We start from the raw sequence: 13700 nt of genomic DNA, 5'->3' as shown, positions 1-13700 counted from the left end.
AGCCGCAGCAGCGCTATTTGATTGGTAGTAAGCGCCGCTGCAGAATCCCCCTCTCCTTCTGTATTGGCTGCCCGGCGCTGCTATGGATGCAGGGATGCTGTTCCTTCATCCCAGCATCCACAGCAGCGCCAGGCAACCAATACGGAAGGAGAGGGGGATGCTGCAGCGGCGCTTACTACCAATCAAATAGCGCTGCTGCGGCTCCCTGCTCCCCCTCTTTCCTCCTCCTTCTCATCTCACTGCCTGCACGGAGAGGGAGATGCCAGCACGAGGAGCCTGTCAGCGGGGAGAAGGTAAGTATATCCCTCTCTCTCTTTCTCTCTCTCTCAGGGGGCCACCGTCTGCCGCAATGTGTAAAAAGGGGGACTGGCTGCCGCAATGTGTAAAAAGGGGGACTGGCTAGCGCAATGTATAAAAAGGGGGTCTGGCTGCCGCAATGTGTAAAAAGGGGGACTGGCTGCCGCAATGTATAAAGAGGGGGCCTGGCTGCCGCAATGTGTAAAGAGGGGGCCTGGCTGCCGCAATGTGTAAAAAGGGGTCCTGGCTGCCGCAATGTGTAAAGAGGGGGCCTGGCTGCCGCAATGTGTAAAAAGGGGGACTGGCTGCCGCAATGTGTAAAAAGGGGTCCTGGCTGCCGCAATGTGTAAAAAGGGGTCCTGGCTGCCGCAATGTGTAAAATGGGGTCCTGGCTGCCGCAATGTGTAAAATGGGGTCCTGGCTGCCGCAATGTGTAAAATGGGGTCCTGGCTGCCGCAATGTGTAAAAAGGGGCCTGGCTGCCGCAATGTGTAAAAAGGGGGACTGTCTGCTGTAATGTGTATAAAGGGGGACGCTGTCTGCTGTAATGTATAAAAAGGGCTCTACCTGGTGTAGTGGCGCTACTGTGCAGCGTAATTTGAATAATGTAGACTACTGTGCACCGTAGTATGAATTGCTATTATTTTGTGTCCACGCCCCTTCCCCGTGAAGCCACGCCCCTATAAATTGTTTGCGCGCCTACGACGCACACTGCCTCGATCTTACATGGGGGGGCGCCACTGTCGTTTCTTGCACACAGCGCTAAAATGCCTAGTTACGGCACTGCCTGTTAAGATAGTGTTAGAGTTGCAGATTTTTGTAGTAAGAGGTTTATAGTTCCAGATGTCATAGAATGACTCAGTAGAACATTTTGTGTTATTTGTGACTGAGAGGTAAATTTCGCAGAGCAGCGGCTTCTGCGTGGTGGTGCTGCTGCTTCTTGGCATTTTTCAGCTTGAAATTTAAAAAGGCAATTACAGTAAAAACAAAACACTGTGGGGTAAATTTACTAAGGTGGGAGATTTTTAGAACTGGTGATGTTGCCCATGGCAACCAATCAGATTCTACTTACCATTTATCTAGCTGCTTCTAGCAGATAATAGATATAATCTGATTGGTTGCTATGGGCAACATCACCAGTTCTAAAAATCTCCCACCTTAGTAAATGTACCCCTGTGTTCTAAATGCACTGAGAATCGGTGGTTTGTAAAAGCCTCTTCTTTGTAAATGTACCCGAGTGCTTTATAGCCTGTGTTTTCTAATGAAGCTAAACCACATTGTCCAGCATATGCCTTCTTCAGGACCCAAAGTGTAATAAAATTATTGTAAGATCAATGGTGAAAGACAATTAGTTCTGGTTGCCATCAGTTGCAGGTAAAATATTTTGCCAGGCAATGATGCTAGGAGTGACTAATCATAGGAAGATTATTAAACAAATGAGCAGAACAGATCTAACTTACAAGAATTATTCTGGCAACATTTCTTCATTTACTGTCATGCATTATCAGTCACCTGCATTTCATCTTACTACAGAGATGAGTCTTGGCTCTTTTCTAGTTTGGAAACACTTTTGGAGTTATTGGGGAGTCTTGGCTCCGAAAATTCCAAAGTTCCCTCAACAGGTGAAATAACAGCAGTTACTAACCGAACACAGAATTGGAAATGTTTGATATGTTCCAATCGCTGCTGGTTTCCAAGGTGAGCCAAGCGCTGATTTCAGACTTACAGAATAAATCTTTTAGTCTGGAATTCCAAGACTTTGTGGTTCCTCAATATTGCATCTTGAGGTTATGACACAGAGGCTTAGGTGTTATTACCTGTATGTCCCAGGCCCATCTGTGCGATTCCTCAATGCCGATCCCATGATCAGCAATCCAATCTGCAGAGACCGATAATTGCGATTTCTCTGGGATCAGCAAAATACTATATGTTGAAAATTTCCAACTTGCTGATTCCGATTATCAAGATTGTACTAAGATTTTGGATTTTGACGATCCCACCACCCAGTCACCTGCATAATGGGAAATTGCCCCAATTAATTGCAGATGTATGGGCCCCCTTCAGAGTACGGTTTGGATCTGCACCTTTTTTTTTTCTTCAAAATCTTATTTTTATTGAAATAGTATAAAAATACAATAACATGCACGACAGAAAATAGTTTTGAGCATAGCATATAATACAGATAAGACATTAATAAATGAAAACTAAAGGAGGCTGGGGGCAAGGAAAATTCAAAGGGACAAGGCACATCAGGACATGAATACAGAGAGAAAAATAACTCAGAACAAGATCAATGACATGCTGTAAGACATAGATCCACACTGAAAGTCGTGTAGCTTGACGTATATAGAACCAATATTAATATTTTCAATCAGAAACAGGCTGAAAGCTAAAATCACATCCCCTAGAGAGGTAAGAGATTCAGGGATACATTAGCCACAGTAACTGTTATCTTGGTGATAGCTCTATAATCACTCCACCCAAACCATTTCATTAGCGGCTTATTGGCTGACAAAGAATGTTTTCTGCACTTTTAAACTATCCTTACAATGCATGATCCAGCCTGGGTGTTATCTAGACTGTAATGTCCACGTATCAATAAAATAAATTTTTTCATAGGACCTGAGACTGTTCTTACGTTATATAGATGATATAAATGTTTTGTTGTCCTACTGGTGATGATGCAGGGTACCTTTACCTGCTAAGGGCAGGCGTATAACAAAATAGAGCTCCACTCCTTTACCCTAATTTATTAGGGCTGACCAGATTGGTTCCTACCTTTTGCACGCTACGTCACTTACATTTGGGATGTACTGAAAATGGAAACAAACGTGAAGCAACTATTAGGAGAACAGTCAAAGTTAGACACTTACGAGGTAGACGGAAACTTACTAAGAGTGACAACCGATATTGGGGGTCATTCTGACCCGTTCGCTCGCTGCTTTTTGTCGCAGCCGAGTGAACGGGTTCCTACTGCGCACCGGCGCATGGCAGACGGCCGAAGGCCGTAGCAGGGCTGCGATCGCCTCTGCCTGATTGACAAGCAGAGGCGATCGCTGCGCGGAAGGGGGTGGAACGACGGCGTTTGGCCGCCATTTCGTGGGAGCGGTCTGGCCATCGCAGGCGTGGCCGGACCGAACGGGGGGTGGGCCGCAGCCGCTGCGTGACGTCACACGCAGCCGCTGCGGGCTGGGGAGCGATGAGTAGCTCCTGGCCAGCACGCTAAAGCTGCGCTGGTCGGGAGCTACTCGAAGTGCAAAGGCATCGCCGCTGTGCTATGCCCTTGCACTTCTGCGGGGGGGCCGGCACTGACATGCGGGGCGGACTAGCCCTGTGCTGGGCGTCCCCCCGCATGTCAGTGTGAATGATCGTAGCAGTGCTAAATTTAGCATAGCACAGCTACGATCAACTCGGAATGATCCCCATTGTATGGCATGATATATCACAAATAACAATCTTATGCATGAACATAAAATCCCAGGTGGTTTAAAGGAGACTCTGTAACTACATGCATCCAATAGATGTGGCCAAACAGCGGAAACAGCAAATTACCCTGGTTAGAATTACGGATTATGGAGAAAATATTTGAAAACTGTACAACTGTCATTTAACTAACAACACCGTAAGAATATGCACAGCCTGAATGATGAGGCGGAAGGTGAGGCAAGGCGGGGCATAGTGTAGGCTGATACTGGTTTGATGGAACTTTGTTTCATGTTGTGATTCCCCAATCTGACTGCGATTTCTTTATCAGCGAGAGATCCAACCACTGTCTGTAATGTAACTGACTGTACATTATACGTTAGCTTCCTGCTGGGGTATTCTGCTCGTGGGCGGCTTCTCTGGCTGGTCTGCCAAGGCAGTGTCTGCTTTGTGGTCCGCTGTATCCTCTGTAGCCGGTGTGCGGTCGGAGGAGGCCAAATACTGAGATAGAAATATTCACATTAATGTTACCTTTAGTTTTGTCTCCTAGTAATAAAGGGCCTTATTCAGAGTCAGTCTTATACACAATGTGATCCAGTTTTCAATGTTCCTGCTCGCTCACATGTATACAACTATAAATCTCTGATGTGTTGGCATACAACACTCACATGTAAAGGAGTCTCATCATCTGTGGGTCACAGCAGTCATTGAAGCCGATAACATTCTGTTCTATGAAACACTATTGTATGTGAGAGACATCGCTATTAGTTTTGCTTTACAGTCTGCGCATAGTGCGCACTATGTACCTTTCTGTACCACTTCACTAGGAGCTTCTGGAACTCGTCTCCATGCTGGGCTGGTATAAGCTCGGATAGCTTTCTTCCTCCCGGCTGCGCAGCGTATGAGTCAAGGCTATCAGCTGTCAGGTAACTCTGAATTATATCCTATAAGAAGACATAATAAGGCTACGTTACCCAGGTGCAAATGCCCTTTTGTGATGGCACAAACCTAGTTTTGGCCAAATGCACCTATTTTACTGGTAGGCACATAGAGTGGGATACGGTCGTTAGGTCGACACAGCTCAGGGCGACCACTGAAGGTCGACATGTACTAGGTCAAAAAGTCGACATGAGTTTTTCAAAAATTTTTCATTTATTTTTTTAGGATTTTTTCATACTTAATGACCCACGTGGACTACAATTGGAACGGTAACCTGTGCCCAAGCATGAAGAGCCATGCGAGGGGACACAGTGCACTAATTGGGGTTCCCCGTCATTTTACGAAGAAAACAACGCCAAAAACAGTAAAAAATAAAAATGTCGACCTAATGACCATGTCGACCTAATGCAATGTCGACCTTCCATGGTCAACCTAATGACTGTTGACCTAAGTTGTGTCTACCCAACGACCCATACCCCATAGAGTTGTGGCCACAAAGACATTAAGGGGTAAATTTACTAAGATGGGAGTTCTATTTAAGATGGGATGTTGCCCCTAGCAACCAATCAGATCCCGGGTATTATCTTCTAGAAGGTGCTAGATAAATGAGAAGTAGAAACTGATTGGTTGCTATGGGCAACATCCCATCTTAAGTAGAACTCCCATCTTAGTAAATTTACCCCAGTTCTTCCTTATACTCATCACTGGACAGATTTTGCCCCCTTTAGTTGCACTTTTGATGTAACGTACCTTTCAACTACTTTGATAAAAACCTTGAAGCACACATTATTCATGTGATAAAGTTGTGTTGCCCTCTCTCATGATTAAGGAGAATTCAGACCTGATCGCTGTTATGCGAATTCGTAAGGCGGACGATTATCGATAGACTGCGCATGCGTACGGATCGTAGTGTGCACGTGCGAGGCCAAACTGCAAAAAAATCCAGCAACTTTTTTGATAGCTAGGTCTACGCAAGTTGATTGACAGGAAGCGGGCGTTTGTGGGTGGTAACTGGCCGATTTCTGGGAGTGTCAGGAAACATGCAGGCGTTCCCTAGCGTTTTCAGGGAGGGTGTGTGACGTCCGCTCCGGCCTGATCAGCCTGTTTGTATCGAACTGTAGGAGTAGGTCCTGGGCTACGCACAGACTGGAAAAATCATTCGATGGTGAGTGAGTTGCGAACAGATTTGCAGCCGGCTGGCGTTCGCACAGATTTTTGCAAGGTGTACACAGACTTGTACGGGGCGGGTATTCACTCTGTCTGGGCGGCGACTATCGGGTCTGAATTAGGACCTAAGACATACATAGGGGTAAACATGCAGAATTCTAGGTGAAAAACAGCTGAAGATGGGGGTGGTTATAAAGTAGTTAGAGTTTAACTGTAATGTGACATTTTATTGTAATTTCTGGCACATTTACCAATCTGTGCAAATATAGACACGTCCTGATTCTGAGATGCCTACAATGCTGATATTCGCACATATGGTCAACGTTTTTCAATGGCACATGCATCTAAGTTTCTATGAAGCTGCAGCGCGCAGGCGTCCCATGGAGTGTATGTGCACAGATGCGCAGTTGCAGTTGAGACGCACGATATCCAAAATGTCTTGGAAATGGATTGGGTGGTGACACACTTATGGTACAGGGTGGCATGTAAGTCAGTGATTTGCTCTGGATGGAGGTGTTGGTGCCCTGTGCATAATCGCTCTGTGCTTTTTGCGGTTCTTAACCTTTAGTGTGAGGCACATTGGAGTGACAGCTGCCATTAGACAACGGGATAACCTGATAAATTTCCAGGTACTTTTTAGACTACAAACCTGTGGCCCGTACTCTGCCAGCTCATCCTGGCGTCGCCCATCTGCTATTCGGACAGTCAGTGATGCTGCAGGCACCCTCTTGATCTGAAAAGTGAAAAAAGCCTATCAGGATTGAATATCTACATGTTAGAGTGCATCCAGAAAGTATTCACAGCGCTTCACTTTTTCCACATGTTGTTATGTTACAGCCTTATTCCAGAATGGAATAAATTAATTTTTCCCCTCAAAATTCTACACACAATACCCCATAATGACAATGAAAAATGTTGTTGTTTTTTAGATTTTTGCAAATTTATTAAAAATATTTAATAAAAATAAAAAACTGTATGTTTACACTGTACACAGCTACACCAGGACACCATCTCTGGACGCCAGGGAGATGGAAACTCTTCTTACCATTTCCATCTGCTCCAGTTCCCGTAACTTTGCAGCACAGTCTGCGGATCTCAATGTACGTAACACTGTCTGAGGGAGGAATATAGACAGAGTCACAGTAATGTATAACAAGGATACACTGTATATGTGTGGGGAGTAGAAGCTATTTACTAGTCTTACTACATTAATCTTACTTATCTATGGACTTTTAGGAAACACTGTGCATTAAAGGGCTGATTCTGAGGCAATGCAGATGGATCTTATAGATTTCAGTTTACTGGGTATGCGCAAAAGAGAGAAATCGGCGACTGCACATGCTCCAAATCAGACGGACGGAGCTCACTAGTGTGTACAGACTGATCTGTCCTTTGGGGGTCATTCCATCCCGTTCGCACGCAGCGGTTCTTCGCTGTGGTGCAAACGGGTCGGGGCTGTGTGGCGCCCACACTGTGCATGCACATTGTTGCCCAGTGACGGCAGTTGCCGGGCAATGACGCCAGGACCGAAGAAAGCGATCGCAGGCCCGTTCGCAAGAAGATTGACAGCGGGAAGGAGGATCGGGGCAGATACTCACCGTTTCCCGGGCGTGGTAAGGCGAACGCAGGCGTGTCCAGGCGTTTTGAGGGCGCATTTCTGACGTCACAGCCGGGACCTTCATCGCTGGATCCGTCGCACTGGCTAAGTAGGTATAAGGCTGGTCCTGTTGTGCACAAAACTTTTTTTAGCATAGCAGGGCTGCACAAGCGATCGCAGCCCTGCTATGCTAAAATACACTCCCCCATAGGTGGCGTCTAGTTGATCGCACGAGCAGCAAAAAGTTGCTACGTGCGATCAATTCAGAATGACCACCTTTGTCAGACCACACTATGTGTGAAATGGGCATTTTTGGAAGCAAACGCACTGATCAATCCCATTTAGTAGCAGTGCGGTGGGCGCACAGACAAGCTTTCATGCTCCATCATATGTGCAATTGTGGCTGGTGCAATACTCATTATAATGAGGACAGCTGCTGCTGTGGATGGGAAAACAGTGGGCAGGATGGGCTTCCTCATGCAGTTGTATGGAGTTTCGGCATACACACTGGCGCATTCTGGCATTAGCATAAGCTAATCAGCAGGCATCCACAACAGCCAGGAAAGTGGCTGCAGAAGCGTCCGACTCTGTTTTGGAGAGGGCCACCTCTCACCAGCTGTAGAGATCAGGTACCACCTGTAGGGGTCACCTGATCTCCTATACTATTAGTTGGTATTCAGTTCCTAGCTGTGAATATAAGAATTTGTCTTTCAGGGGCAGCGACTTACAAGTAATACTTCTGTTATTGTAAATGTAAAGTAAATACGTGAATGGATTTAGAATGCCCTTTAACATTTTCACAGTCAGCTAATGTATCAGACTAAATAGCTAGCAAATTAGGAATGCAGTTCCAGGTCTCATTTGATGACAGGTCAGTTTCTCTGGATAGCACTGATTAATGCCTATAACAATAATTAATCCACTAAATAATACATCAGGGATGAAGCAGAATTTCCAAAAACCTGGCCTGCATTGACTTCGGGAGCTATGCAGAATGGCTGTAGATAACTCACCAGGCTGGGCGTTCCTTGGTACAGGGGCAGCTGGTAAACCCCCAGGTTACAATAGCTTTTGTAAAAGACCCTCAGAGCTGTCCAAGCCTGTGACCCTGGACTAAACGCTAATGGATTTTCTTCCACTGCTGAGGACCCCGGCTTGGACTGTTTAGGGTCTGGGCTGCCACCTTCTATTTCTTTGGTCCAGACCTCATGCAGGTGGAATATCACTGTCATATGTTTATGAAAGATTCTGCGGGTAAAGGTCTGTGAGGAGTAAAAATAAGAATATGCAGCACCAGCTATTACAGCACATCTGTAGGACTCCAGTGACTCGAGTACCCACCTTGAACCCATCCTGCCAGACGGGGCATTTCTGATCACTATCTAAGTCAATGTCATCCACGGAGACAGGGCGGTCATACGTAGTCCACAGGTGCCCATAATAAAAGGCAGCTGGAGGGTTGACGCAAATATGGGCAAAGGTGAAACCCGACCACGGCAAATTGTGGGCAGCGTCAAGCGAAACCTGCAGCGAGAAAAAGTGAAACACTGACATTCGGGGCATCAGTGCCACATGCCATTATTCTCCTTAAGGCCCATATAGACGGGCCGATGCGGGAGAGATCTGTGCTGAGAGTGCGGGGAGAGACGGGGGGGCGCTCATTTCACCCAGCAGGTGACGCGAGCGACCCGGTAGATTGGCCTGCACGGCAGCCAATCTAGCACCATCGATAGCGATGCACGGGGCTGCGCAACGCTATCGCTGTAGGGGGTACTCACGGAGCAATAATGCTCAAAATCTAGTCAGATTGATTAGAATATCGCTCCGTGAGTACCCCCCTTTACTCTCTTTATCAGCCTTCACTTACATCACTGCACAGACAGTGCTCAACAATATATGATACAAATGAAGCACTGCTGGTGTATTGGGGACTATTTGTGTACACACGGACAGCTCATAGCCTTCACTCTCATTATATGTGGGAGATTTTCCTCTCATTTAAACCCCCTACCATAAATTACTATGTTCCAAGAATAGATTATTATATATAAGTCTACAGCTGCTCTGATAACTGCTACATGTGAAAAAATTGAGTCTGACCCTTTATAGGTACATTTCACTAATGCCTGAGCACCAATTCTTTATCTTGTGCGACAAGTGTACTAACTTTAAGGGCTGTGGTCTAAACAAACCTGTAGCCAATCAGGTTTGTTTAGACCACATTCTAATGCAGTGGTTCTCAAACTCTGTCCTCAGAACCCCAAACATGTCACGTTTTCCAGACCACAGGTGTATGACCAACTGCCACAATTTAAAGATCCACAGGTGACCTGGAAACCATGAACTGTTTGGAGTCCTGAGCTTGAGAACCACTGTATTAGAATGTTTGTAATACAAGTGCAGCTAGTCAGTGTATTAAACTATTCAGGATAATTCCAATATGAGTATACATCGAGTGTAGAGAAGGTAACACAAAATGGATGGGCCAGAGAGTCTGAAGGCTGTTACTGAGCAAACCAATAATATTATTTCATATAATTATGTTATCATAGTATCTACTAAACGATACTTACCTGCTCTTTCTACCTTGCTCCCCATTTCCTGGAAGAGGAGATAGGTGAGGCATGATAAAATGTTCATGCTATCATTGTATAATAGTGCCATCTGCTTGATGATGTAACCCGTGTCACACCTGTCCACCTTGCAGAAGGTGAGCACTCTTTGGGCAAACTGCTGGCTGTCCTGGGAGTCCGAGAGGAGTCTCCTGGGAATATTTGCAGAGTATGCACCTATGTAACAAGTTAAATTGCCTAGCTACCATCTTGCATTAGTAACTACGGATTATGGTGGTCATTCCGAGTTGTTCGCTCGCTAGCTGCTTTTAGCAGCATTGCACACGCTAGGCCGCTGCCCTCTGGGAGTGTATTTTAGCATAGCAGAATAGCGAACGAAAGATTAGCAAATCTGCTACTAAATAATTCTTTGCAGTTTCTGAGTAGCTCCAGACCTACTCCTAGATTGCGATCACCTCAGTCTGTTTAGTTCCTGGTTTAACGTCACAAACACGCCCTGCGTTCGGCCAGCCACTCCCCCGTTTCTCCAGCCACTCCCGCATTTTTCCCTGGCACGCCTGCATTTTTTAGCACACTCCCGGAAAACGCTCAGTTACCACCCAGAAACGCCCCTTTCCTGTCAATCATTCACCGATCAGCAGTGCGACAGAAAAGCGCCGCAGGAACACCAGCAAAACTGCTAATATTTTAGTTAAATAACTAAGCGCATGCGTACTGTGTACCATGCACATGCGCATTTAGCAGCAAATCGCAGCATAGCGAGAATCGGCAACGAGTGAACAACTCGGAATGACCACCTATATTTTGTGTGGATTACATTGTGTGGATAGGGCTTTTTCACAGCAGTGGGGAATATCAGTGATACAATCATCGAGTTCTGCTTTTGAATTAACATTCCACAGAATTCCATTCAATACTGTATTTGTAAACTAGCATTTTGTGGAATTGATAACCTATGAATCTAGTTAGAAAATTCTATAAATACATGTGTAATATATTTGTGAATTCCATGAACGTAACTGAATTTAACTGTAGGGATAAAACAGAATATTTTACCTCGCAGAGCTATAATTGGTGGCGGTCGGGACTCCGACCGCCAATATTTCAACTGGTGTCGGGAATCCGGCGTCGTTATCCTGACCACCGGGATCCAGACAGGCGGTCAATTGACTGCCCCCCATTGGTTATTATTCCAGACACATTATTCCCTCCTCTCACCTTTATTCCTGACATGACATTATATTGAGACACACAGGACAGACGGAAGGGACGGGGGACTTCTTTCATCATCTCCGCAAATGTCTCCTGCACCCAACCAGAGAGCTGCTCATCTGAGACCAGTCTCTGTCCAGCGCTGCCGGCCAGCAAGGGAACCACTTCTCTCACCTGGATCACTGACCTTTGCAAGAAACAGAGGAAGACTGACCTCAGGTGGCCATTTACTCTATAAGCCTCCCAACAAGCATGCAGCAGGGTGGGCAAAACAAAATAAACTGAGAAAATACACTGGTGCTACTGTATGTCAAGGAAAAACAGCTGTAAATTTCAGAACAGGTTGGTGGTTATTAGACAGTGGCAGCTCTGACATCTCTACCTCTTCATCATTGCTCTGTACAGGAGAATTTCCCCCTGGGTGGGCTGAGCTGTGTCTGAAAGATAAACTCCCATCAAGTAGTCAGGATGCTGTTTGATGATCGGCACAGCTCCATCCTGATCTTGGCTGTTATCATTAGTAGCTTTCATAATGCGGACTAGTAAAGTAGCACACGGCACCATCCTACATAGGAGAAGAGACATAAAATGTGGCAGAAGGGGAGAGATTGTCATTAATCAGTCTGATCAACTGTAGCTTCCTTTGTACTTTATCAGCAATTAGGGGTCAGGAGCCAATAACATCCAGCTTGTTAATGCCTGAAGACTTTATGCAGCTCCTTCATTGTACCGACCATGTAGATGAAGTTACAGGAACTCTGCTGATATTAACTGTCCGGATAAAAGAGCATGTGATGCCCATTCTATAAATTATATCATATATCGCAAAGGATCTTATAATGGGTGCAGTATATTGGTTGTTGTACTGTAGTATACCTAGGGCAGGGTTGGCTATGAGCTAATTCTCACCATCCTGATGAGGTCAGTGACTCCACGGAGAAGGGCTGATCAGTAGGAGGGGATCTGTGGTACACACGGATTTGGTGAGCCCCTTCATTTAGGGAAACCTGGAAGTATAACAACATTTAGTGGAGTACAGTACTGCCGAGTGACAAAGTTCCATGACATCAGTAGAGGGCGCTATTGAGCGGCATTCAAACATCATGCTTCCAAACTGTAGAAGTGTTACATACTTAGCTTGTGTAACAAGCTACTACCCATGTATTTGGTCTAGGGGGTGCGTGTAAGAAAAGGCCATGTTGTATCGACCATAGAGGCTGCGACGAATGCCAGGCAGTTGGATGGTTCAATCCATAGTATAAAGAGGTTTAGGGTTACTACAATGGTATGCTCACCTTTTACCCCACCACTGTGTCTCTTCAATCCACCTGTACCACCAGTGGCTGAACAGAAACAGAAGGTGCCACTGACTGCTTTATTTATGGCGGATGATAATGCTGCTGTCTTACAGAAAGCACCCACACTCTCCCCACCATCTGCTACAATGGTTATTCCAGTAGTGTACGTATCCAGTGGCACCCACACGTCTTAGTCTGTAGGCTCATTTAGGCAGGGTTATCTGTAGCTTCTGTTTCATGTCACTGTATGTCATTTGTTTGCTATCAGTCCTTCCCTTCTATGCAGTGCGCTTAATATGTCAGAGCTTATAAATAAGGGGTAATAATGGTAATAACATTAATAACTAAGGGATACATTTATTGCAGTATTGTAGTATTTTGTGGTGGTGGCTGGGTCATGAGGATACAAATTGCGTGCACAATGTGTGCAATGCAGGGATGTGCAGAGTGGTGCGGGGGACGGGGAGCAGCGATGGTAAACCGTGTTTGGGCGGTGGATGGGGCAATTAGGCATCATTTCTGGTAATCCTGTTTAATTAAACCGTAATATAGGTAAAGCTGACCTCACCCTGGTCTATAAAATCAGTCTGGATGGATCTCACCTGTGCTCCCGCTGAGTCCGATTTGGGGACCCTCTGGGTTCCAGACTCTACAAACAGATTAACAGCAGCCCAACCAACCAGCGACAAATCCCGCGTGAATCGGTCAACTGTGTAAACCTGGGAGAGATGAGATAGGATATTAATATAGTAAATGAAGCTTCCTCTTCATGAAAACACTGAGATGTTTGTGATTTCCGGCCAATACAGGACATACAGTATATCCTGCTGGATCTTTTACAGTGTTAGGGGAATGGGGTAAATCTTGCTGCAGCCACTCGTCCCTGTAATGTAAATGCCCAGTGATATAGCTCTGTGACCATGACCCCCAATACAGACACAAGTGTTAATGCTTAGATTAATTTAAACAATGATTTATAGCGCAACTGAATATGCTGCACTATATAAGAAACTGTCAATATTAATAATAATATTAATAATCAAATGCTAAAAGACCTTGGACACAAAGGACGGAACCTGCACCGTGAAATGTCATTGGTGACATCTGTGTCACAATCAAGGGATTTTAAAAATACAAAGTGAGGCCACTTAGCAATGTTAAAAGACCTCTGAACTCCAAAATGTACATATTTAGT

General features: G+C 45.4%; 1 protein-coding gene across 4 annotated transcripts in view; it reads right to left on the bottom strand.

Moving 5' to 3' along the window:
• Positions 1–1855: 1855 nt before the first annotated feature.
• LOC134957448 (uncharacterized) overlaps positions 1856–13700 on the bottom strand; it is a 167215-nt gene continuing 155370 nt past the window's right edge. For 2 of the 4 annotated variants that reach the window (XM_063939384.1, XM_063939385.1), the window contains 11 exons: positions 13108–13224; positions 12117–12214; positions 11590–11772; positions 11214–11394; positions 8764–8946; positions 8436–8684; positions 6871–6939; positions 6475–6558; positions 4526–4663; positions 4388–4443; positions 1862–4220 (listed from right to left, as the gene is read on the bottom strand). In XM_063939384.1, the coding sequence (XP_063795454.1) occupies positions 3908–4220; positions 4388–4443; positions 4526–4663; positions 6475–6558; positions 6871–6939; positions 8436–8684; positions 8764–8946; positions 11214–11394; positions 11590–11772; positions 12117–12214; positions 13108–13224 (1671 nt within the window). In that variant the 3' untranslated portion in view covers positions 1862–3907. Of the gene's footprint in view, positions 4221–4387; positions 4444–4525; positions 4664–6474; positions 6559–6870; positions 6940–8435; positions 8685–8763; positions 8947–11213; positions 11395–11589; positions 11773–12116; positions 12215–13107; positions 13225–13700 lie in introns of all 4 variants that reach the window. The other 2 variants (XM_063939387.1, XM_063939386.1) reach the window with 2 other exon arrangements.

This window comes from Pseudophryne corroboree, chromosome 9 (genome assembly GCF_028390025.1).
Source record: "Pseudophryne corroboree isolate aPseCor3 chromosome 9, aPseCor3.hap2, whole genome shotgun sequence".
Taxonomy (NCBI): Eukaryota; Metazoa; Chordata; class Amphibia; order Anura; family Myobatrachidae; genus Pseudophryne; species Pseudophryne corroboree.
The sequence above is the reverse complement of the archived record's forward strand: the minus strand, read 5'-3'. Positions and strand labels throughout refer to the sequence as shown.